At 42.9% G+C, this 23,512-nt stretch overlaps 1 protein-coding gene across 4 annotated transcripts in view; it reads right to left on the bottom strand.

The window, feature by feature from the left end:
• Positions 1–16,770, bottom strand: part of immt (inner membrane protein, mitochondrial (mitofilin)) — a 102,868-nt gene extending 86,098 nt beyond the window's left edge. For 2 of the 4 annotated variants that reach the window (XM_030061583.1, XM_030061586.1), the window contains exons 1-3: positions 16,599–16,768; positions 14,061–14,131; positions 13,728–13,917 (exon numbers count right to left, since the gene is read on the bottom strand). In XM_030061583.1, coding sequence (XP_029917443.1) covers positions 13,728–13,917; positions 14,061–14,131; positions 16,599–16,640 — 303 coding nt within the window. In that variant the 5' untranslated portion in view covers positions 16,641–16,768. Of the gene's footprint in view, positions 1–13,727; positions 13,918–14,060; positions 14,132–16,598 lie in introns of all 4 variants that reach the window. The other 2 variants (XM_030061585.1, XM_030061584.1) reach the window with 2 other exon arrangements.
• Between the last annotated feature and the right edge of the window lie 6,742 nt (positions 16,771–23,512).

The following is a 23,512-nucleotide window of genomic DNA, read 5'->3' as shown; positions in this document are numbered from 1 at the left end:
ATTTGAGCTTTGTGTTTATGATTTTGGCTGTTGATCGAGAGTTACGTGTTAAGCAACAAAGAACAGAAGTCCATACCGCTGTGACATCTGGCAGCTGAATGTTACAACATGACTGATGGACCTGTTGCGGTTGTTCAATAAATGCATTTGGAATTGCACTTGGTTTACAGTGTTGGCTGTTTATTCACATAAATGGTTCAGTATGATGTAATAACGTTGACAGCCATAAGCCTGCTTTTTAGTAAATGATAGGCCATGTCTTGGAGGTCCGTGTCCAACTGGAAACACTAGTGGAACTGATGTTAAGTACGGACCTCCCGTATTTATTTTTTAAGTAAAATATATAATTCGCGAGTAATAATTACTCGTTCATAATGTAATTGGAGTACTCAAATACTGAAATCACTGAAAATGCCCACCGTACCATGAACGTGACAGACCAGTTCCAGTTCAAATACCTAAACACATGAAACATACTCGCCAAATAAGAACTCAGTTGTGCATCTGTGCAAATGAAGTGGAAAACTCAAATAGATATTTGGCACAAGTGTATTGATAATGTATCTTAAGAAGAATTATCGCAACATATTGCAACATTAATTGACTGTGCCACCCCTAATTAGTACTAGAGATTGACTGATACATCAGCCGGCCAATATATCGGGGAGATATCTGCGTTTTTTACTGGAATCGGCATCGGCCAATGCGCGGGTGCATTCGTCGATATACACTACTCACAAAAAGTTAGGGATATTCGGCTTTCGGGTGAAATTTCAGGATGAACCTAAAATGCATTATAACCTTTACAGGTGAACTTAATGTGACCTTCTGTAAACTTTTGAATGCACATGTCCAACTGTTCAATGTTTCAGTGCTTTTTGCACAAGTTACTGTTCTCTAACAAGGAGTTTAACGGCAAAATTCACATCAGGTGTTTGATGCTCCAGCTCATCGAGGTCGTATCATTAGGGAACGGCTGCTGGAGACTGGGGTACCTCAAATGGAGTGGCCTGCACTTTCTCCAGACCTGAATCCCATAGAAAACCTATGGGATCAGCTGAGTCGCCGTGTAGAGGCTTGGAGCTCTGTACCCCAGAACCTCAATGTCCTGAGGGCCGCCCTTCAAGAAGAGTGGGATGCCACGCCTCAGCAGACAATAAGTCGACTTGTGAACAGCATGAGACGTCGTCAAGCTGTAATTGATGCTCAAGGGCACATGACAAGTTATTGACACTGACATTTTTTGTTGTGGTATACCCACCACTGTTGTTGGCTTTTGTTTCAAGAAATTGTTTGAGATGAGGAAATCACCAGTGTATGCTTCTAATTAAATGCCCTACTTTCTTGATATAATATCACTGTAACGTGAACATTTTACATTTTCCATAAATTTCACCCAAAAGCCAAATATCCCTAACTTTTTGTGAGTAGTGTATTTTCCCTGGCATGATTTACTGACAGGCGCATCCACAGGCAGCCCTGTGTTGCTGGAGATGCTGCAGCCCACATGCAGCCCATGCATTGCCCCACCCCCACTAGCAGAGTGCTTACAGCAGCTGTTTTGGAAGCCAACAGCATCATCATCATCATTGCCTTACACTTTGAAAGTGGAAACACGAATACCAAATGCATGCTCTATAAAAGTGCTTGCAACTATATTTAGCGAGTTTGTGGGTCAGAAATGGAAAACGGGAATGCCGAATGCCTCATCTATAAAACTGCTCGTCATTGTTTTTAGGGAGCTACAGACGTAGCTTCAAGGCGGTAGTTGTATGCATGGCTATTACGAACATCGGTCACAGGATTAAGTAATGACGACATGATCAAATCAGCTCAGTGGTGTTTGTTTGTTCGTGTGAGTTTCAGTCAGTGACCACACAGCGACCACACTCTCCCCGTCTCTCGCTCTCACTCTGACTGAGAGCGGGGCGGAGCGGCCATCGCAGCGATGTATGTGAGAGCGCTGCTCCACCTCAGGAGGACCTTTTTAAAGCATGAGAGAAATGTTTTAAACGTGGTTGAATATTTATTCATGTTAATGCTGATAATACACCAGACATAGGTGCAACGTGTTGCTTGTTTTTAGAGCAAAAATTTAAACAATTTGTTGCATAATGTGCTTCTGACATAGATAGATAGATAGATAGATAGATAGATAGATCTTTATTGTCACTGCACAATCATATACGGTATAATAATGCAACAAAATTAGGGCTCAGTACTTTCGGTGCAGGGCAGAATAGAAAGCATTGTGCAACCTGCTAGTTGAATAGCCGAGTCTCTGATATCAGAAAAATGCAACAGTCACAGAAACACTTGTTGGATGTGATGTGCAGGCGAAGTTCATCGATTTTGTTAGTTATGGACCTGGTGTTGGAAAATGCTGGGAGGTGGCGGCTTAAAGGGTTGTCTTTTCAGCCGTGCTAACGCACCGGCCCTGCAGCCTCGCTTTTGTTTTGTTTTGGTGTCCTCCGGAGTGTCCTGGTAGCGATGAAAGTCCGGTGAAATTGGTATGTCGCAGCGTAATCCCAAGCTCAAAAGGTCCTGATGACTGTTGTTTCCTTGTTGTTTACGTTTCCTCTTGAACTTGTCGCTGGGAAGAACTATCCACGGAGACCCCGGTGTTCTAACGGCATCCTCCGGAATGTCCTGGTAGCGATGAAAGTCCGCTGAAATTGGTATTTCGCAGCGTAATCCCAAGCTCAAAGGTCCTGACGACTGTACGTGTACATTGCCCAACATATGGTGGTGTTTTCAGCTAAAAACACAACCGTTCACACATGCAAAAACATATAACACGGCACCTAGAGTGGAGAGTTGGAAGCCGCTGCGTCTATGCGCGCCGCCATGGCAAACATGACATCACCGTTATTTTACAATCTGCTGATTTACGTTCTGGGGTTGGCTACATCTGACTGCTTCTTTAACAGTTTAATTTAGGCCTAGCCTACTAGTGTGTTGTCTTTGCATAATAGGCGGAATAGTAAAACATGGTCATTTTATTTTATGTAGAAAATTTTTAAATCATGGCAGGTTTATTTTACAAATCAAGCATTTTATTTCAATGGCTACTTTTCAGGGTTTGTTGTTTTCTTAAATTATTAACGTGTTGACAAGGAAGATTTTTTGATGAAGAGATTATGTCTATTTGGCTTATAATATGTCAGCAAGCAATGCATCATCAGGGCTGTGTTGTAGATGAGTGGTTCTCAACCTTTTTGGGGTCCTGGACCCCCTGCATATTTTTGATTGACCCTGAGGACCCACCCACCCGATCTGGGGGAGTAGGGGTGCAATTTGTTAGAAACAGCAGAATTGCATTATGGCATTTAGTTACTCTTTGAGGCAAATAAGAGCTTTCAGTTGTAACTTCCAGAACAAAACAACTTATGCAGTACTGCAGTGTTTCCAGTTTTCTTTTCCCCCAACACTTTCCTGCAGATGTTTCACAATAAAAGCATTATTAAGAAATGAATGGTGTATGCCCACTGAAACGCTAGGAGGCTCATAATTTGAAAAGGATGCAGATCATGTTAAGTTTGTATTAACAGCATCATGCAGTTACTTTAACAATGCAAATGGGAGCGAGATCTCTTATTAAAATAAAATTAATTAGGGCCTGCTCACATTAGGGCCGTTTGCTCCGTATCGTGCTAAAGCAAAATGCACCCCTCTCCAGTCCCTGGCTGGCCTGCACTCACATTACCTAAAACCCAAACGCGCCCAAGCGCGATTGCCCCCGGTATGTAGCCTACATCATCACATTGAAATACGACAACAGGCATGGTCCGACGTCATCATAAATCAATATAGTTCAAATACATTCATCATGTCTTCCTTTTAACTAAAAGACGTTTCTGTTCCTTTTAATCAGGAATGGGATGTTTATTTACCTTGACAGTTTTTAAGGTAACTTCCTCCTTCTTCAGAAAGCATCCAACTGACAGCCAGAGCGGCACCTGGCAGATCCGGCAGACCAGACCTGACCGGGTGCCACATCCGGTGCCGGCACGGGACCGGCGCATGGCCGGTGCGGTGCTGGCCGGCACCAGGTCTGCCAGATCTCCACGCACACAGACCACTGTACTTTCATTATAAACCAACTTTTGTTTATCCACGGTTGCAGCAGCACAACGGACAATGACACAGACAACATGGTTGATTATTGATTGCGCAACGCGGCCATTCGGCGGTAAATCACGCTGCGCGCATTAAACAATTTTGCAGAGGCAGGAGGAAAGTTGCATGATTTACATCCACGCGCTGTGTGCGTGACCGTGCATGTGCTCGTGTATGCGCCCATACCGTGCTGAAGCACACCCCTTCCAACCGTGCCAGAGCGGGGGAAGTGTATTGTATTCAAGCACGGAACGGAGCAATCACACTAGTCAAATAATCCGGATTTTAGGGGCAAACGTGCCTGGGTGCTCCTTACACTTGTGAAACAGATGGAATTAGAGAAAAGAAGTCCTTTTACCCTCTCTAGTCTAGGCAGATGAAGGTCTCAGTCACATTTGAGTAAAATAATCTTATTTCTATAAATGTCATAGAATCTTTTTAAAAAGATATTTTATTTTCACGGACCCCTTGCAATTACACCACGGACCACTAGGAGTCCGTGGACCCCCGGTTGAGAAACACCGTTGTAGATGATGAAAGCCTTTTACCCTTGTACAGTACTGTTATCCTGTGCACCCCACCCATCTGATGAGCACATAATATTGGGGTGATATGAATGATGGCACAAGATTGAAACTGATACTGAATATGTGTTTTTGTTTATTCTTTTTAAAGAAATGGCTGAACAGAAATCAAACCCAGTGTGGCAGAACTTCAGCGAGCCTAGACCAAGAAAATGAAGAGTACAGTACAGTGTGTACTATTTTATGCTGCTTGTTGCTACTGTATTCAATACAGTAATTATTAGGGCCCAAGCACTGTCCCAGTGCGAAGCCCTATTGTTTTTGCTTCGTTTCTTTCTTCTTATTAGGGCCCAAGCGCTGGAACAGCGCGAAGCCCTATTGTTAGGGCCCGAGCACTGGAACAGTGCGAAGCCCTATTGTTTTTGCTTCGTTTCTTTCTTCTTCTTCTTCTTCTTCTTCTTATTATTACGTCCAAGTAAACCTTAATTTGACCCCCTAAACATGCTCAAAAACTCACCAAATTCGGCACGTACATCAGGTCTGGCGAAAAATTTGATAAAATGGACAAACGGACCCCCTAAGTGCAAAAATGGGCTCGGTAGCGCCACCTAGGGACACAAAGGCAGCTGGTGCGGCCCACAGGAATGTGATAGAAACACCAAACTAATGCCGAAATGTAGGTCTCATCAAGCCCTACAAATGACGCGCTGACACCCCCCACCTAAAACCAACAGGAAGTCCGCAATTTGCGTTTGAAAGTCTCGTCCTCGCCCAAAATTTCGCTTTGAACGAAATCTATCTCCTCCCAGGCTGTAAATGTCAGCGGCTTGAAAATTTAACAGATGACAGAGGACACAGTGCTGAACAAAAGTTGCTAAAGATTCCGTCATTACTTGATTCGTTTGGATTTTATAAGACCTCAAAGTCGGAGTGGCCAAAACCAACACCTCGTTTTTTTCCATGGAGTTTGGTGTGAACAGGCTGACACTTGGCACTAATTAAGCCCCTGGAGTCTAAAGTAAAAGTCTGACTGCTTTGAAAACTATGCAGATGGAAAGAGGACAAAAATTCCTACAAAAATATGTCGTTTTGATGTGGATTGGACCAAGTTTGTGGGAGCTGTGAAGAGTTTTCAAACATTTTTGACTCTGGTGTGCTCTGCTCTGCACTCTGCCTGGACATGTGACTCACTCTAGCTGCCTCAGGAATGCGCAATACACACCCATTGTAAGAGCTCAGAGGGAGCAGAAAACACTCTCAAACTTAAACTGCCATAGCTTAAAAATGGTAAAAGATAGCAAAATCATGTAAATGGGACATTTATAGATCCGAGTCTCGTGACTCGTTTAAGCTTTGAATCAAGTCTGTAACTCAAACGGTGACCGAGCTGTGACACCTCAAACGGGTGGGTTTTCTGGATTTCTCCATTGGATTGAATGAGGATTTCTCTGTCTGCCTGCATTTTGGTGTGATCATGCCACAGCTGCCAGTACTCAAGTCAGTCACACACTAGGACATGCTAAGGGCGCCATCTGCTGGAGGGGCGCTGCTAGTGGCCAGAGGGGCACCAGCAGCGAATGTACTACCAGTGGGTTTTTGTTGGCGTCGTGTGTGTGTGTGTGTGTGTGTGTGTGTGTGTGTGTGTGCACGTGCGTATGTGTGTGTGTTTGTGTGAGTGAGTGAGTGAGTGAGTGAGTGTATGTGCCTGCATTTTGGTGTGATCATGCAGCAGCTGCCAGTAGTCCTGTCGGTCACACACTAGGACTTCCGCGGCCTTTCAAAATAAAAGCCCAAAACTCTTTCACAATAAAAGCACCGAAAAATACCCTTAAAGCTGGAACACACGGACGAATTGTCTGCGCTTCGACACGCGCGCCGTCCCCGACGTGCACGGGGGGGCGAGGGCCCGTCCAACGCTGCTTGCAGCTTTAATTATTGCTCCGTTTCTTTCTTATTATTATTACGTCAAAGTAAACCTTAATTTGACCCCCTAAACATGCTCAAAAACTCACCTAATTCGGCACGTACATCAGGTCTGGCGAAAAATTTGATAAAATGGACAAACGGACCCCCTAAGTGCAAAAATGGGCTCGGTAGCGCCACCTAGGCACACAAAGGCAGCCGCTGCGGCCCACAGGAATGTGATAGAAACACCAAACCAACGCCGAAATGTAGGTCTCATCAAGCCTTACAAATCACGCGCTGACACCCCCCTCTAAACCAACAGGAAGTCCGCAATTTGCGTTGGAATGTTCACATTCTCGCCCAAAATTCCGCTCTGAACAAAATCTATCTCCTCCCAGGGCGTAAATGGCAGCGGCTTGAAAATTTATCAGATGACAGAGGACACAGTGCTGAATAAAAGTTGCTAAAGATTCCGTCATTACTCGATTCATTTGGATTTTATAAGCCCTCAAAGTTGGAGTGGCCAAAACCAAAACCTCATTTTTTCCCATGAAGTTTGGTGTGCAGAGGCTGACACTTGGCACTAATTAAGCCCCTGGAGTCTAAAGTAAAAGTCTGACAGCTTTGAAAACTATGCAGATGGAAAGAGGACAAAAAGTCCTACAAAAATATGTCGTTTCGATGTGGATTGGACCAAGTTTGTGGGAGCTGTGAAGAGTTTTCAAACATTTTTGACTCTGGTGTGCTCTGCTCTGCACTCTGCCTGGACATGTGACTCACTCTAGCTGCCTCATGAATGCACAATACACACCCATTGTAAGAGCTCAGAGGGAGCAGAAAACACTCTCAAACTAAAACTGCCATAACTCAAAAACGGTAAAAGATAGCAAAATCGTGTAAATGGGAGATTTACAGAGCCGAGTCTCGTGACTTGTTTAAACTTTGAATCAAGTCTGTAACTCCAACGGTGACCGAGCTGTGACGCCTCAAACAGGGGTGGGTTTTCTGGATTTCTCCATTGGATTGAATGAGGATTTCTCTGTCTGCCTGCATTTCGGTGTGATCATGCAGCAGCTGCCAGTACTCCTGTCAGTCACACACTTGGACGTCCGCGGCGTTTCAAAATAAAAGCCCAAAACTCTTTCAAAATAAAAACACCAAAAATACGCTAAAAACTGGTACAAACGGACGAACTGTCTGCACTTCGACACGCGCGCCGTCCCCGACGTGCACGGGGGGGCGAGGGCCCGTCCAATGCTGCTTGCAGCTTTAATTTGAATTTGTATTTGACAAAGTTCAACAAAGATTATGCTGCTAAATGCTACTGTATGCAACACTATTGCGTTCACTTGCGTTCGTGTGTTCTCAGAAATGACTTGAATGAGAATTAAGTGCACTGAACCCTTTTTATTTGAATGTGTATTGTGTTTCTATTACATTGTTTATTTAAATGTTCTACATTTTCTGCCAACCAAAAACAAGAGTCGCTTCTGTGGACGCTATCGCGCTATTTGATCAGTAAAACAGTTTCAGTACTTAAAAGCTATTTGATTTGGAAAACAGCGACGCTACGACCACGCTACTGACAAATGTAGTTAAACTAGTAACATCGCTACTGCCCAACACTGTTCGAATATATGTATCTATCTATCTATATACAGTACAGTCCAAAAGTTTGGACACACCTTCTCATTTAATGCGTTTTCTTTATTTTCATGACTATTTACATTGTAGATTCTCACTGAAGGCATCAAAACTATGAATGAACACGTGGAGTTATGTACTTAACAAAAAAAGGTGAAATAACTGAAAACATGTTTTATATTCTAGTTTCTTCTAAATAGCCACCCTTTGCTCTGATTACTGCTTTGCACACTCTTGGCATTCTCTTGGCATAAGACAGTCGCCTAAAAAGTAACTTGTTTTAGACCACTTTCACTTGTTTCAAGATCATTTTTCCTTGTTCCATTGGCAGTTTTTGTTTTTTAAACTTACTGAACTGTGTTTTAAAAACACAAACAGCTAACTAAGACGATGGCTGGGAAAGTGGAAATTCGAGGGAGGTCGGTTGGTTCGACAAGATCCTTTAATTCACACGTGAGCAGGCAAACACACACGCCGCACAGATCAGCAGCTTGTGTGAGCTCGTCGTATACCATCATATAGCATTCAAACTAAGCTGCATTTTCACTTCCACTACCAGGATGCCGATTAATACACACACTAGCGAAAGAAACCGAAACACAAAAGAAAATCCTCCAGGAAGGGAATTTCGTGGCTCTGTTCTTCCTCTTTGGGAAGAACAGAGCAGTATGGGCAGCGACTTCCGGTGCAGTGTTGTTGATACAGCGCCACCACGTCGGCGCAATGCTGCAACTGCAGTTAAAATGACATCCATCTACCACAACGCTTGTCAGAAAATAACAATTTTCCCGGCGTCAGAGTTTTGAGAGCCTCATAATTTTATATGCAGGAAAAACCCTGTATATATATATTTATATATAGATGTATAGATATTGTGAATTATGTGTATTGGCTGCATTACCATATAAATCACTGGCTGCTATGCGAGCCAGCAATTAAAGCTTGGCGAGCCGCATGAGGTTCGCGAGCCACGCAATGAGTAACACTGATCTAGCCTAATTGGTTATTTGACAGTTTCCATTACTTGTGTTCTACTGTGACAGTTTGAGTTAGGGAAATTTTAATTTATTTTTGATTATGATTTAAGGGGTGTCAGCCAGGTCTCCTGACATTTAAGATACTTAGGAGTCAGTCATTTCAGTCGTTTCAGTTTTTGTATTTGTTTGGGTTTTTCATTCACACAGTTCATCAAAACAACTCAAAATAAAGCATCACAGGCAATTGAAATAGAAAGAAAAAAATTACTCCCACCTAAGTCATAGTTCTGTCAGTCAGTCAGTCGATCAGTCCAGTCAGTCTGTAATCCTGTCCGGGGTTGCCGGCTTCCTTTCTTTGTCACTTCCTGGTTCCTTTGCGTGACCCTTAGAAAGTTCTGTCCTTGCAAGAGTTGGGTGGTCCAAATTATGAAAATAACGGATTCTATATGAACTGATAGAGAGGATGATTTCGGCTTTTGCAAACTGCAGAGTGTTGGAATGAAAATTGGAATTATTAGACGGATAACAGAATGAAGACGGTGTATAAACCAGAGTCACAGGCAGGTGAGCAGACAAAGAAGACGGGATTAACTGCCGTACTTTGCGGGACTCTAAAACTAAGATCGCTGCTCCGACACTGTCTTCCACGACTCTCCTCTGTGAATGAGGACAGGGGAGTATTTAAAAACTGGCGCGATCCGTGAGCGAATGAGGGGAGTGAGATGCAATATCCGGGGTGTAAACAGAAGGTAACAATGTTTTCCGGTGTGTGTGTGTGTTGTTTCTGATATTGTGCACTGTTCCAGTTTGTCACACTACCTCTTTCTACCTTTTGATTATTTTGTATGCATAAGAGTGTTGAATATTCTTTGAGTTCAATAAATGTTTCCTTTTTTTCTTTTGGTTAAATTGAGACTCATAACATTTGTTATCATTGTGTCATATTTATCATGTAAATTGAGGGAGTAAAAGCAGTATCAGCTCCAAATACCGGCTTAAAAAAAAAAAAAATCGGCAGCACATATTCACAAAAACAAAATCGGTATCAGCATCTGCCCTAAAAAATCCATATCGGTCAATCTCTAAATAGTACCTTGTGAATAAATTGTTAAAGAACATTATTAGAAAGTGTCAATTTCTCCCCATTAGATTAGGGATATAACCATTCATGTATTAACTGTAAATTCTGCCAATTCCACTGTATCCACCTGCTACAGAAACAGCAATGTAGCTACACATAGCAATGCGCAGGGTCCAAACACTTAGGCAAATGTGGCTAAATTGGAAACTAAATAAGAATTAGAGTACAAAAAAGGGGGGAGGAAATTAGTACAAATTAAGTTTGTAGTGTATACAATGGCAGAGTGGGATTCAACAGGACTCCATATACACTATATTGCCAAAAGTATTCACTCAGCTATCCAAATCATTGAATTCAGGTGTTGCAATCACTTCCATGGCCACAGGTGTGCAGACTACGTCTACAAACATTTGTTAAAGAATGGGTTGCTCTCAGGAGCTCAGTGAATTCGAGCGTGGTACCGTGATAGGATGCCACGTGTGCAATAAGTCCAGTCGTGAAATTTCCTCGCTACTAAATATTCCACAATCAACTGTTAGTGGTACTATAACAAATGGAAGCGACTGGGAATGACAGCAACTCAGCCACGGAGTGGTAGGCCACATAAAATCACAGAGTGGGGTCAGTGGATGCTGAGGCACATAGTGTGCAGAGGTCACCAACTTTCTGCAGAGTCAATAGCTACAGACCTCCAAACTACATGTGATCTTCAGATTAGCTCAAGAACTGTGCCTAGAGAGCTTCATGGAATGGGTTTCCATGGCTGAGAAGCTGCATCCAAGCCTTAAATCACCAAGCGCTATGCAAAGCGTCGGATGCAGTGGTGTAAAGCACACCGCCACTGGACTCTAGAGCAGTGGAGACATGTTCTCTGGAGTGACAAATCCATCATGGTCACCATCTCAACGGCAATAAGCATTTTGAACAGGCTCCAATAACACACATATACTACTGAATGCAATATTCTCATGTGCAATATTCCCATGCACAGGATTTTATGCATTCATGATTGTGATCTTATAGTTTGCTTTTATTATGAGCACGTGCCGCAGTCACGGAAACACGTGTGGCTTTCTGCAGAGATTGTAGAGTTATGTTGGTGAAGAGCCCTCCGTACGTCAGGCTTTTCTCAGGGGGGAGGGAGTGTGACAACCTGCATTATATCACAGGCTGACCACCAGTACACACACCCCGAACTCGTCATATGTTCGCGCCTTAATTCAAGTGTGTTTAAAGTGGACTCACTCAGTTTGGAGAAAGAGGAGAGAGCAGTCGGTGTGCAACGGAGGCATATGGTAAAAGCCGCGATAGACAAGCAGAGTTCAGGTCGTCAGATCCCTTATCCCTGTCTTGGCTCTCCATTTCAACCGCTTTTTCCACCCGTTTAAGCAGTATTCTCCCGGATCACTTCAATTCCACTCCGCCACTGTCATTCATTGTACCGGCGAATCGTCGCATTGCGCAATCAATAATCAACCGTGTTGTCTGTGTCATCGTCCGTTGTGCTGCTGCAACCGCGTAAAAACAAAAGTCTATTTATAATAAAAGGTATATATGGCAGTCTGTGCGCGGCGCACCTGTCAGATCCGGCAGACCTGACCAGGTGGGCGTGCACACCGCGTGGTGCCGCGGTCAGGTCTGCCAGATCTGACAGGTGCACTGCGCACAGACTGCCATATATAGCAGCCAGCTGACATGCGACTCCAGCAGTCAGTTGGACGCTTTCTGGAGAAGGAGGAAGTTACATCCGAAACTGTCAAGGTAAATAAATATCCCTTAACCTATGTCTGATTAATAGAAACAAAAAAAGTTTTTTAGTTAAAAGGAAGACATGATGAATGTTGTGATTTTGAGTTGTCTGATAATGACTGATTTGAATTGTGAGTTAAAAAGACTGATAATACAGCAAACCCTTATTCACCTTAAAACTCCAAGTGTTGTGTTGTGTGTGTTGTGTATTGAATTTGTGTGTCATTCAATATGGGATGTATTATGTGGCCATATATGTACTTTGTGAGGGTTTGGTACACATATTTAAACTGACTTGAGTGACTTAAAATCTCAAATGCCAGAAGAGAGACCTGGCTGGCACCCCAAATAAACACACAAAACTAGTCCTTAAAAAAACCAAACTGTCACAAACTGGCTTCAATTTTTCTAGAAGGTGCACCCCAACACAAGGTATCTATGTAAATTCATAAAGTTATTACATTAAAAGTTGACTTTATGTAATGTAGCTTCATTAATAAATTAGGTTTACATTACTGGAACAATAAATGTTTTGACTCAGGTTAGGTTAACAGGAGGACATTTACAGGTCACGCTGCCACAGAAGAGCTAACAGGATTGCTAAAGACAGGACCCATCCCCTTCAACACCTGTTCGCTCTGCTACCCTCTGGAAGACGCTTCAGGGCCCTGAAAGCCCGCACCTCCAGATTAAGGAACAGCTTTTATCCCACTGCCATACATGAACTGAATTCCCACCCCGATTCCCCTCCCACCATCACAACAATTGTAACTGCAGTTCTACAGACGGACTGATGTGCAATAACTGCTTTTTTAGGGGTGATGTGCAATGTTTAAATACTTTTATATTTAAGTTCATGACTATGAGCACTTTTACTGGTTCAGTATGTGGATGTGTGAGTAAGTATGTATGTCATGTGTGCATGGGACGTCTTTTTACGAGATCATGAAATTTCATTGTATGGTAACATGCAATAACAAATAAAGCATTCTATTCTAGACACAGGAAGTGATAGTTACCTCCTACATGCAATGCCCAGTGGTCATGAAAATATATATTTTTACATAAAATTTAAAGTGTGCATGCAAGAAGTCACTCATTTTAATTTCACACTGAATGCGTACTTCTGGAGCTCCTAACTAACAAGGATACTAATGAAATAACAAAAGCAAGGTGTGAAAAAACATTTTTGTTCACTAAAATGAAAATAAAAATGAGACTATCAAAAAAAAAAAAAAAAAACAATTGAAACTGTGTTGTGCGTTTACAAAACTACCTAAAATAAACTAAAATTATACAGAAAATGTTTTTAACTTTCATCTTTGTCTTAAACATATACATATATGAGCCTAGTAATTAATTTTTTTTTTTTTTTAAGATTATTTCTTCGGCATTTCTGCTTTATTTGACAGTCACAGTGGAGATAGACAGGAAAGGCAGGGGAGAGAGAGGGGATGACATGCAGCAAAGGACCTGAGGTCGGATTCGACCCCGGTCACTGCGATCAGGACTAAGCCCTGGCACATGGTACGCACCCTGACATATACCCCATCTTACAAAATACAGAAATTAACACTGAAACTAAAAAAAACTAAACCAAAACTAGCACACCTGCTTTAAAACTAGTTAAAACTCGCTATTGTTTATATAGATTTTATAGATATTGCCAAGTCCCATATTCACATCAGGAGGGGTAGTAGGATATTTTGGTGTGATGAACTTGCTGACCTGTTTCTTGTGGGCAGTGACAGGGCTGTAGGGGTTGGGCCCCAAGGCCATACCCAATAGCCAATCAGAGTAAGGAATATTCTTCTCCACTGCTGTCCTGAACTTCGGGTCCCATTTAGCGTAGAGCACTGTACCTCCAATGCTACTACCTAATGTCACCAAACCCACTGCAACCACCTTAGCAGCACCACTGTGGAGGAATGGAAGGAGAAACAAAATTTAGCTGAAATACCAGAACTGAAAATGTATTTTCACCACCAGACCACAATTATGGATTGGGGCTTTAAGTAAAGAGAAAGAGAGAGAGTGTGTGTGTGTGTAGCAATGTATTACCTGGACTCTCCTGAAGTATAGTGTCGATGGTGTTGCAGATTGGTGGGGTGAGCTCTTCCATACAAGCACTTGTAAAGCGCCAGAGACACATAGCAAGGGGAGAGAGAGTATTGTGCAGAATCAGACAATTAGTGACACTACTAACATTTCAATGATTACAGCCACAATATCATTTGACCATCATTTATCATCATGCATCATTTATCATCATGCATCTGTTTTTTAATGCATCTGTTTTTAATGCCCACTTCCCAATGATCACCTGCCAAACAGTGTATCCAGGTCTGTGACATGAATTTTCTGTTGAGGTCTAAATGCTAGTAAGCCGCAAACTACATAACTTCGTAACAAGGCAGCAGAAAAAGCTACTCGACACTCGGTGGAACTACTCGGGTGGAACAGTTCACCCAATTATAAATATCTTTTATAATTTCCTCATGCATTTTCCAAGTACAAGAAAAAAAAATGGCAAACTATCTTAGGTCCAAACTGTTGATTTGGCTTCTCCTAAAGCTGTTGCTATCTGTCTGATAGATTTTTTTGCATTTTGAGCCTACTGATGGCCTCCTTCACCTGCATAGATGAATCTTAGAATCGCATGTTGACGGTTCTGATAAACAGTTACCAAATGCAAATGCAAACACTTACAATGAACTGCTTTTTAGTCAAGTGTTCGGTTTCTTTTGAGCCTCTGCAAATGGGGTGACAATGTATATAACTCACTGTAATTCCAAAACAGTCAATGCCATATTTTTATTCAACCCCTTAAATTAAAGCTGAAAGTCTGCACTTCAATCACATCTTGATTACTCCATTTCAAATCCACAGTGGTGGTGTACAAGGGCAAAATTATGAATATTGTGTCACTGTCCAAATACTTATGGACCTAAATGTACTCATCTGCCCCCAACAAGTACAAATTACAGGTTGGTGACTTGGTGATAGTCGACTTGTACAGGATCAGTTACACAGCAGTCAAAGTGAAAAACCACTCTACTCTGCGGAGGCACTTCATCTCTTTTGGTAGGAAGGGGCACTAAAACAATAATAATTATGACAATAGCTTTTCCCTCAAAATGATGAATGTCAATACATTTTATTAGAATTATCTTCTATGCTTCTAAGCCAATCATGTGGCAGGAATGCAGAAAAGTCTTGTATCATGACCAGTTACAAGTGAAGAGACACACAGTGCACAGTTTATTGTTTATTGTTTAGTGGGTTGGGTAGGCAAGATCTGTCAGTGAAAAAGAACAGGATATAGATATTGTATTTATGTATTTATGCACCCATGTGGCCCAACCAGAACCTACTAATACACAAACTACTATTTGTGATAGTAAACTGATTCCAAAATCTGCTAATATTTAGTCCCATACTGCCATATCAATAAAATACTGACATACTGCAGAGCCCTACAAAGAGGTAGGCCGAAACACATTCACACTACGTTATTTTTGAAATTATTTTTTAGCTACTGCTTTGGGAGACAAAGGAGGCGACTGTTATTAGTGAGCTGACCCAAACTATCTGACTCACTAAAAAGAGCCCAGATACTAATTGCCACGTTGGTTTTCACTGTGGAAAGAAGAGCTATCTGACTTCATTGTAGTTCGGCAATCGGCTGCTCTCGTCTGTTCTCGAGACGACGGAAACTTCATCTCAAACAACCCTAACGTTTTGGTGCAAAACAATCGTCTGTCCCATGTATGGGAGGGACTGTTTTCTTGTCAGATTATTAATGCAGTATACACGAGTTAGACTACATATGTAGCGCCGCAATTGCTGTGATATGAAGCAACATATTTAGCCGGGAAGCCAACAAGCCCACATTATGAACAGCAGCTAACTTGCTTAGGACGTCACCTCTCATTCATTTGGATCCGAGTTATTACAAACACTATATCCTCTTTGACACAGCTAACGCTTTGCCCAACAAAGACATGTATTTACATCCACAATGACAAGGTCATACTATGTCCTTGCTGCTCATGTCACCGATTAGCGAAAGCAAACAATTAACATTAATAGAAGCAAGTGTCCGTGCATCTCATTTTACGTTTAACGTCTTAAACTTACAGTAGTAACGTTAACGGTATCTAAACCAAGGCGACCTGTAAACAGTGACTGAGACAGTGAATTGTCACTTTACACCGTGTAAGGTTACTGAAATGACGAGGTAGCGGAACATCTCGTTCAGCAATATGCTTGGTTATACGTAGGACGCTTGCTACGCTTAAAAGTGCGTTCGCTTTAGCTAAACTTAGCGGTCAGGGAAAGCTACCTAATACTTTGCAGTTTCCATTAAATCTTACTTTAGATGTAACTGGTTATACAGACGTCCTGTCCGCGTACAAATAATTGCAAAATCCCGACTTTAACGTGGTAACTGTTTCAAAGTTGTATTTATCAACATTTAAAAGCAGCCCGGGCCTTGAGCCAGTGTCCCTGGTTGTGGGTCACTGAATGACAACTGTGGCTAACAGGCTAATGCTAACACATTACAGTTGCTAAAATAACTAATGACACAGGCCTTACCTGGGCTTTAGTATTAGCTCCTCTCAAAAAGACCCTCAACATGATCTTCCCTTACTCACTTATGTTCTAGAATGACGATATTTTTAACCCGAAGATCAGCAGCTCATTGCCAAGGCTGTCAACCTCTACGACGACACAGAGACGACTGTACATATGCGCATTAGGCTTAGCCTCGAAAACAGACGAGAGTAGCCGATTGCAGGCGGAGCAGGAGTTTCCTTCATAGACAGATTAGTCCAGTCATTTTATGAAAAAACCTAGGACAAATTGCAAGAGAAGCAAACTCAACTGATTTTGTGTCCTCAGTTTGTCCTGAGTGAGGGAAAAAAAGTCCCAAGAAATCCCATTGGTGGAAAGTTTTGAAAATCACCTATTTATGACCACATAATACCAAAAAACACTGTTTTTAACACACAGGAAAGGGGTTCAAAATTTTACTTTCAGATATCACTATAAAAATTCACAAGATGATTACACACACAAAGACAAGAAAAAAGTCTATTACAAGTTCTTTGAATTATTCTGTTTACACATGCATATCACACATTATCTGATTTGATATGCGCTAATAAGGAATATGAGGAATAAATGCCAGAACAGATATTTAAACAGTGGATTAAAAGGTTACTATGTATATAGTAACCTTTTAATTCACTGTTATATAGTAACCTTTTAATTCAAGGTTACTATATATAAAGTGACCTTTTAATTCACTGTTTAAATGTCTCTTCTATCATTTATTCCTTATATTCCTTATTAGCGCATATCAAATCAGATAATGTGTGATATGCATGTGTAAACAGAATAATTCAAAGAACTTGTAATAGACTTTTTTCTTGTCTTTGTGTGTGTAATCATCTTGTGAATTTTTATAGTGATATCTGAAAGTAAAATTTTGAACCCCTTTCCTGTGTGTTAAAAACAGTGTTTTTTGGTAATATGTGGTCATAAATAGGTGATTTTCAAAACTTTCCACCAATGGGATTTCTTGGGACTTTTTTTCCCTCACTCAGGACAAGCTGAGGATACAAAATCAGTCGAGTTTGCTTCTCTTGCAATTTGTCCTAGGTTGACCCCAATTTTGGCCTAAAATTACTGGACTAGATAGAAAGAGGCTAGATTGGCCCATAGCCACAGAAAGAGGCTAGATTGGCCACTCCCCCTTTTTTCACGGCAGACTTGGCGGCCATCTTGAAGCGGTCGACCGCCCAAACACAGAGTGGGACTCGGTGACACTGAGTACGTTTACATGCACACCATATTCCGGTTCGGCTCAATATTCCGGCTAAGGTAACGGCGCCGCGGCAACTGGAATATTCCGTTTACATGTTACTTGGCATGCCCCCGTGTTTCGGCGTATTCCACTCTCTGACATAATGCAACACTCAGCCGCGGGGGGCAGCAGTACGCGTATAGGCGTCTGGTCTGCCGGAAAAACAAACGAAGAAGTCTTCTTCCTCGTCTTCTTCTTCTTTTTCTTCTTCTTCTGTCGCTATTTCTATGTTTTCTCCCATCGATATACTCTGTGATATTTAAGTCTTTCATTAGCTGAAGGTGGACGGCAGTCTCCTGGCTCTTGCTGCTGTTCGCCCTGCCGTTTTCCCCGCTTGCAGGTAACCATAGCAACAAAGACGCCACAGAATTCCTTGTGAGTCGAGTATGCGCAGTCGTGACTGAATATTCCGGTTCGGGGAGTTTTCCGACTAAGGTGTTTACAAGCCCCAATATTCCGGTTGGAACAGGAATATTCCAGGGGGCTTATTCGGAATTCTCTCTAACCGCAATATGACCTTAATAGGGTTCGGTGCGTGTTTACATGACACGTGCGCAACCGGAATATTGCGAATATTCTGGTTAATACAGGAATAAGGTGTGCATGTAAACGTGCTCAATAATAAAGCATGTCGATGGAAAATGCCTCAACATTGTGCAGCCTACGATTGTAAAAAACGACGTACTGCACAATCCAGACAACAGGGAATCACCTTTCACATGTAAGACACATGTTTAGTTTAATTTGGTCATTATAACTTACCCATTATTACTTACCAGGGACCACCTGAGCCCCCCCAAAAGCTAGGGAAAACCCTGTACTCAGTGTGCATTTTAAACAAAGTCCCTCAAGCCATTGCCACAGCATAGACTGTTTAATGTATATTTTAGGTCTATTGTTAATGCTTGACTTTCTACTGAGCCATTGCACTCATTAGGGCCCGAGCAATGTCCCAGTGCGAAGCCCTATTGTATTTGTAAGGTTTTTTTTAGGGCCCTCGCCTCTCTGGAAGCGGGCCCTATTGTATTTCGTCCGTTTCTTTCTCCTTTTTAGGGCCCGAGCACTGTCCCAGTGCGAAGCCCTATTGTTTTTGTAAGGTTTCTTTTTAGGGCCCGAGCACTGTCCCAGTGCGAAGCCCTATTGTTTTTGTAAGGTTTCTTTTTAGGGTCCTCGCCTCTCTGGGAGAGGACCCTATTGTATTTGCTTCATTTTTTTCTTATTAGGGCCCGAGCACTGTCCCAGTGCGAAGCCCTATTGTTTTTGCTTCGTTTTTTTTTTTTTTTTAGGGCCCGAGCGCTGAAACAGCGCGAAGCCCTATTGTATCTGTACTGTTTTTAGGGCCCGAGCGCTGAAACAGCGCGAAGCCCTATTGTTATTTAGGGCCCGAGCGCTGAAACAGCGTGAAGCCCTATTGTATCTGCTTCGTTTTTTTAGGGCCCGAGCACTGGAACAGTGCGAAGCCCTATTGTATCTGCTTCGTTTTTTCTTTTTAGGGCCCGAGCACTGTCCCAGTGCGAAGCCCTATTGTTTTTGCTTCGTTTCTTTCTCCTTCTTTTTCCTATTATTAGGGTGCTCGCCTCTCTGGGAGAGGACCCTATTGTTTTTGCTTCGTTTCTTTTTAGGGCCCGAGCACTGTCCCAGTGCGAAGCCCTATTGTATCTGTAGTGTTTTTTTAGGGCCCGAGCACTGTCCCAGTGCGAAGCCCTATTGTATTTGCTTCGTTTCTTTCTCCTTCTTCTTTTTCCTATTATTACGTCTCTTTGACGCTTAATTTGACCCCCTAAACATGCTCAAAAACTCACCAAATTCGGCACGCACACCAGGTCTGGCGAAAAATTCGATAAAATCAAAAATCGGACCCCCCCAGTGCAAAAATGGGCTCGGTAGCACCACCTAGGGACGCAAAAGCAGCCGTTGTGGCCAACAGGAATGTGATAGAAAGACCAAACCAGCACCGAAACATAGATCTCATCAAGCCCAACATTTTTCGTGCTCATGCCCCCCACCTAAAACCAACAGGAAGTCCGCAATTTGCATTTGAAAGTCACGTTTTCGCCCAAATTTGCGCTTTGTAGAAAATGTATCTCCTCCCAGGACGTTAATTTTATCGGCTTGAACAGCTAATATATGACAGAGGACACAATGCTTAACAAAAGTTCTTCAAGGTTAAGTAACATTTCGAACCGTTTGGATTTTATAAGGCCGCAAAGTCAGAGTGTCCACAACCAGTGCCTCCACTTTTTCCCATGGACCCTGGTGGGAATAACGCAGCATGCTAGGGGCTAATTAGGCCTCTGGTGACTAAAGTAAAAGTCTGACAGCTTTCCAACCTATGCCGATGGAAAGAGGACCAAAATTCCTACAAAACTATATATCATGGTGTGGATTGAAAAAAGTGTGTGGCCGCGGTGAAGACTAGTTTAACAGGTGGGACTCCGGATTCTCTGCTCTGCACTGTTCTCCCTCCCCTCCTCCACTCCTCTGACTCACAGTAGCTGCCTGCAGCCTTCTCCCAATACACACTCATTGGGAAGGAGCAGTAACAACTCTGTGTGTGTATGTGTGTGTGTGTGTGTGTGCTTAATGCCACAGCCACCGGGCACAAGTGGGCACGAGGCGGCACGGGTGCGAGGGCCTGTCCAACGCTGCTTGCAGCTTTAAATTTTTCTTCGTTTTTAGGGCCCGAGCACTGGAACAGTGCGAAGCCCTATTGTTTTTGCTTCGTTTCTTTCTTCTTCTTCTTCTTATTATTATTATTACGTCCAAGTAAACCTTAATTTGACCCCCTAAACATGCTCAAAAACTCACCAAATTCGGCACATACATCAGGTCTGGCGAAAAATTTGATAAAATGGACAAACGGACCCCCTAAGTGCAGAAATGGGCTCGGTAGCGCCACCTAGGGACACAAAGGCAGCTGCTGCGGCCCACAGGAATGTGATAGAAACACCAAACCAATGCCGAAATGTAGCTCTCATCAAGCCCTACAAATCACGCGCTGACACCCCCCCTCTATAATCAACAGGAAGTCCGCAATTTGCGTTGGAATGTTCACGTTCTCGCCCAAAATTCCGCTTTGAACAAAATCTATCTCCTCCCAGGGCGTAAATGTCAGCGGCTTGAAAATTTAATAGATGACAGAGGACACAGTGCTGAACAAAAGTTGCTAAAAACTCCGTCATTACTCGATTAGCTTGGATTTTATAAGCCCTCAAAGTCAGAGTGGCCAGAGCCAAAATCTCATTTTTTTCCCATGGAGTTTGGTGTGAAGAGGCTGACACTTGGCACTAATTAAGCCCCTGGAGTCTGAAGTAAAAGTCTGACGGCTTTGAAAACTATGCAGATGGAAAGAGGACGAAAAATCCTACAAAAATATGTAGTTTTGATGTGGATTGGACCAAGTTTGTGGGAGCTATGAAGAGTTTTCAAACATTTTTGACTCTGGTGTGCTCTGCTCTGCACTCTGCCTGGACATGTGACTCACTCTAGCTGCCTCAGGAATGCGCAATACACACCCATTGTAAGAGCTCAGAGGGAGCAGAAAACACTCTCAAACTAAAACTGCCATAACTCAAAAACGGTAAAAAATAGCAAAATCATGTAAATGGGAGATTTATAGATCCAAGTCTTGTGACTCGTTTAAGCTTTTAATCAAGTCTGTCACTGAAACGGTGACCGAGCTGTGACACCTCAAACAGGGGTGGGTTTTATGGATTTCTCCATTGGATTGAATGAGGATTTCTCTGTCTGCCTGCATTTTGGTGTGATCATGGAGCAGCTGCCAGTACTCCTGTCGCTCACACACTAGGACTTCCGCGGCCTTTCAAAATAAAAGCCCAAAACTCTTTCAAAATAAAAGCACCGAAAAATACCCTTAAAACTGGCAAAAACGGACGAATTGTCCACACTTCGACACGCGCGCCGTCCCCGACGTGCACGGGGGGGCGAGGGCCCGTCCAACGCTGCTTGCAGCTTTAATTATTATTATTACGTCTAAATAACCCTTAATTTGACCCCCTAAACACGCTCAAAAACTCACCAAATTCGGCACGCAGGCCAGGTCTGGCGAAAAATTTGATAAAATGGACAAACGGACCCCCTAAGTGCAAAAATGGGCTCGGTAGCGCCACCTAGGCACACAAAGGCAGCCGCTGCGGCCCACAGGAATGTGATAGAAACACCAAACCTGCGCTGAAATGTACGTCTCATCAAGGCCTACAAATCACGCGCTGACACCCGCGACCTAAAACAAACAGAAAGTCTGCAATTTGCGTTTGAACGTCACGTTCTCGCCCAAAATTCCGCTTTGAACAAAATCTATCTCCTCCCAGGCCGTAAATGTCAGCGGCTTGAAAATTTAACAGATGACAGAGGACACAGTGCTGAACAAAAGTTGCTAAAGATTCCGTCATAACTTGATTCGTTTGGATTTTATAAGCCCTCAAAGTCAGAGTGGCCAGAGCCACAATCTCATTTTTTCCCATGGTGTGCAGAGGCTGACACTTGGCACTAATTAGGCCCCTGGAGCCTAAAGTAAAAGTCTGAAGGCTTTGAAAACTATGCAGATGGAAAGAGGACGAAAATTCCTACAAAAATATGTAGTTTTGATGTGGATTGGACCAAGTTTGTGGGAGCTGTGAAGAGTTTTCAAACATTTTTGACTCTGGTGTGCTCTGCTCTGCACTCTGCCTGGACATGTGACTCACTCAAGCTGCCTCAGGAATGCGCAATACACACCCATTGTAAGAGCTCAGAGGGAGCAGAAAACACTCTCAAACTAAAACTGCCATAACTCAAAAACGGTAAAAGATAGCAAAATCATGTAAATGGGAGATTTATAGATCCGAGTCTCGTGGCTCATTTAAGCTTTGAATCAAGTCTGTAACTCAAACGGTGACCGAGCTGTGACACCTCAAACAGGGGTGGGTTTTCTGGATTTCTCCATTGGATTGAATGAGGATTTCTCTGTCTGCCTGCATTTTGGTGTGATCATGCAGCAGCTGCCAGTACTGATGTCAAGCACACACTAGGACATGCTAAGGGCGCCATCTACTGGAGGGGCGCTGCTAGAAGCCAGAGGGGCACCAGCAGCGAATGTACTACCAGTGGGTTTTCTGGATTTCTCCATTGGATTGAATGAGGATTTCTCTGTATGCCTGCATTTTGGTGTGATCATGACACAACCGCCAGTACTGATGTCAAGCACACACTAGGACTTCCGTGGCCTTTCAAAATAAAAGCCCCAAACTCTTTCAAAATAAAAGCACCAAAAAATACCCTTAAAACTGGCACAAACGGACGAGTTATCTGCACTTCGACACGCGCGCCGTCCCCAACGTGCACGGGGGGGGGCGAGGGCCCGTCCAACGCTGCTTGCAGCTTTAATTAGGGCCCGAGCACTGTCCCAGTGCGAAGCCCTATTGTTTTTGCTTCATTTTTTTTTTTCTTATTATTATTACGTCTCTTTGAGGCTTAATTTGACCCCCTAAACATGCTCAAAAACTCACCAAATTCGGCACGCACATCAGGCCTGGCGAAAAATTCGATAAAATCAAAAATCGGAACCCCCCGGTGCAAAAATGGGCTCGGTAGCGCCACCTAGGGACGCAAAGGCAGCCCCTGCGGCCCACAGGAATGTCAT

The sequence above is a fragment of the Myripristis murdjan genome, chromosome 10, assembly GCF_902150065.1.
Source record: "Myripristis murdjan chromosome 10, fMyrMur1.1, whole genome shotgun sequence".
Classification (NCBI taxonomy): Eukaryota; Metazoa; Chordata; class Actinopteri; order Holocentriformes; family Holocentridae; genus Myripristis; species Myripristis murdjan.
The sequence above is the reverse complement of the archived record's forward strand: the minus strand, read 5'-3'. Positions and strand labels throughout refer to the sequence as shown.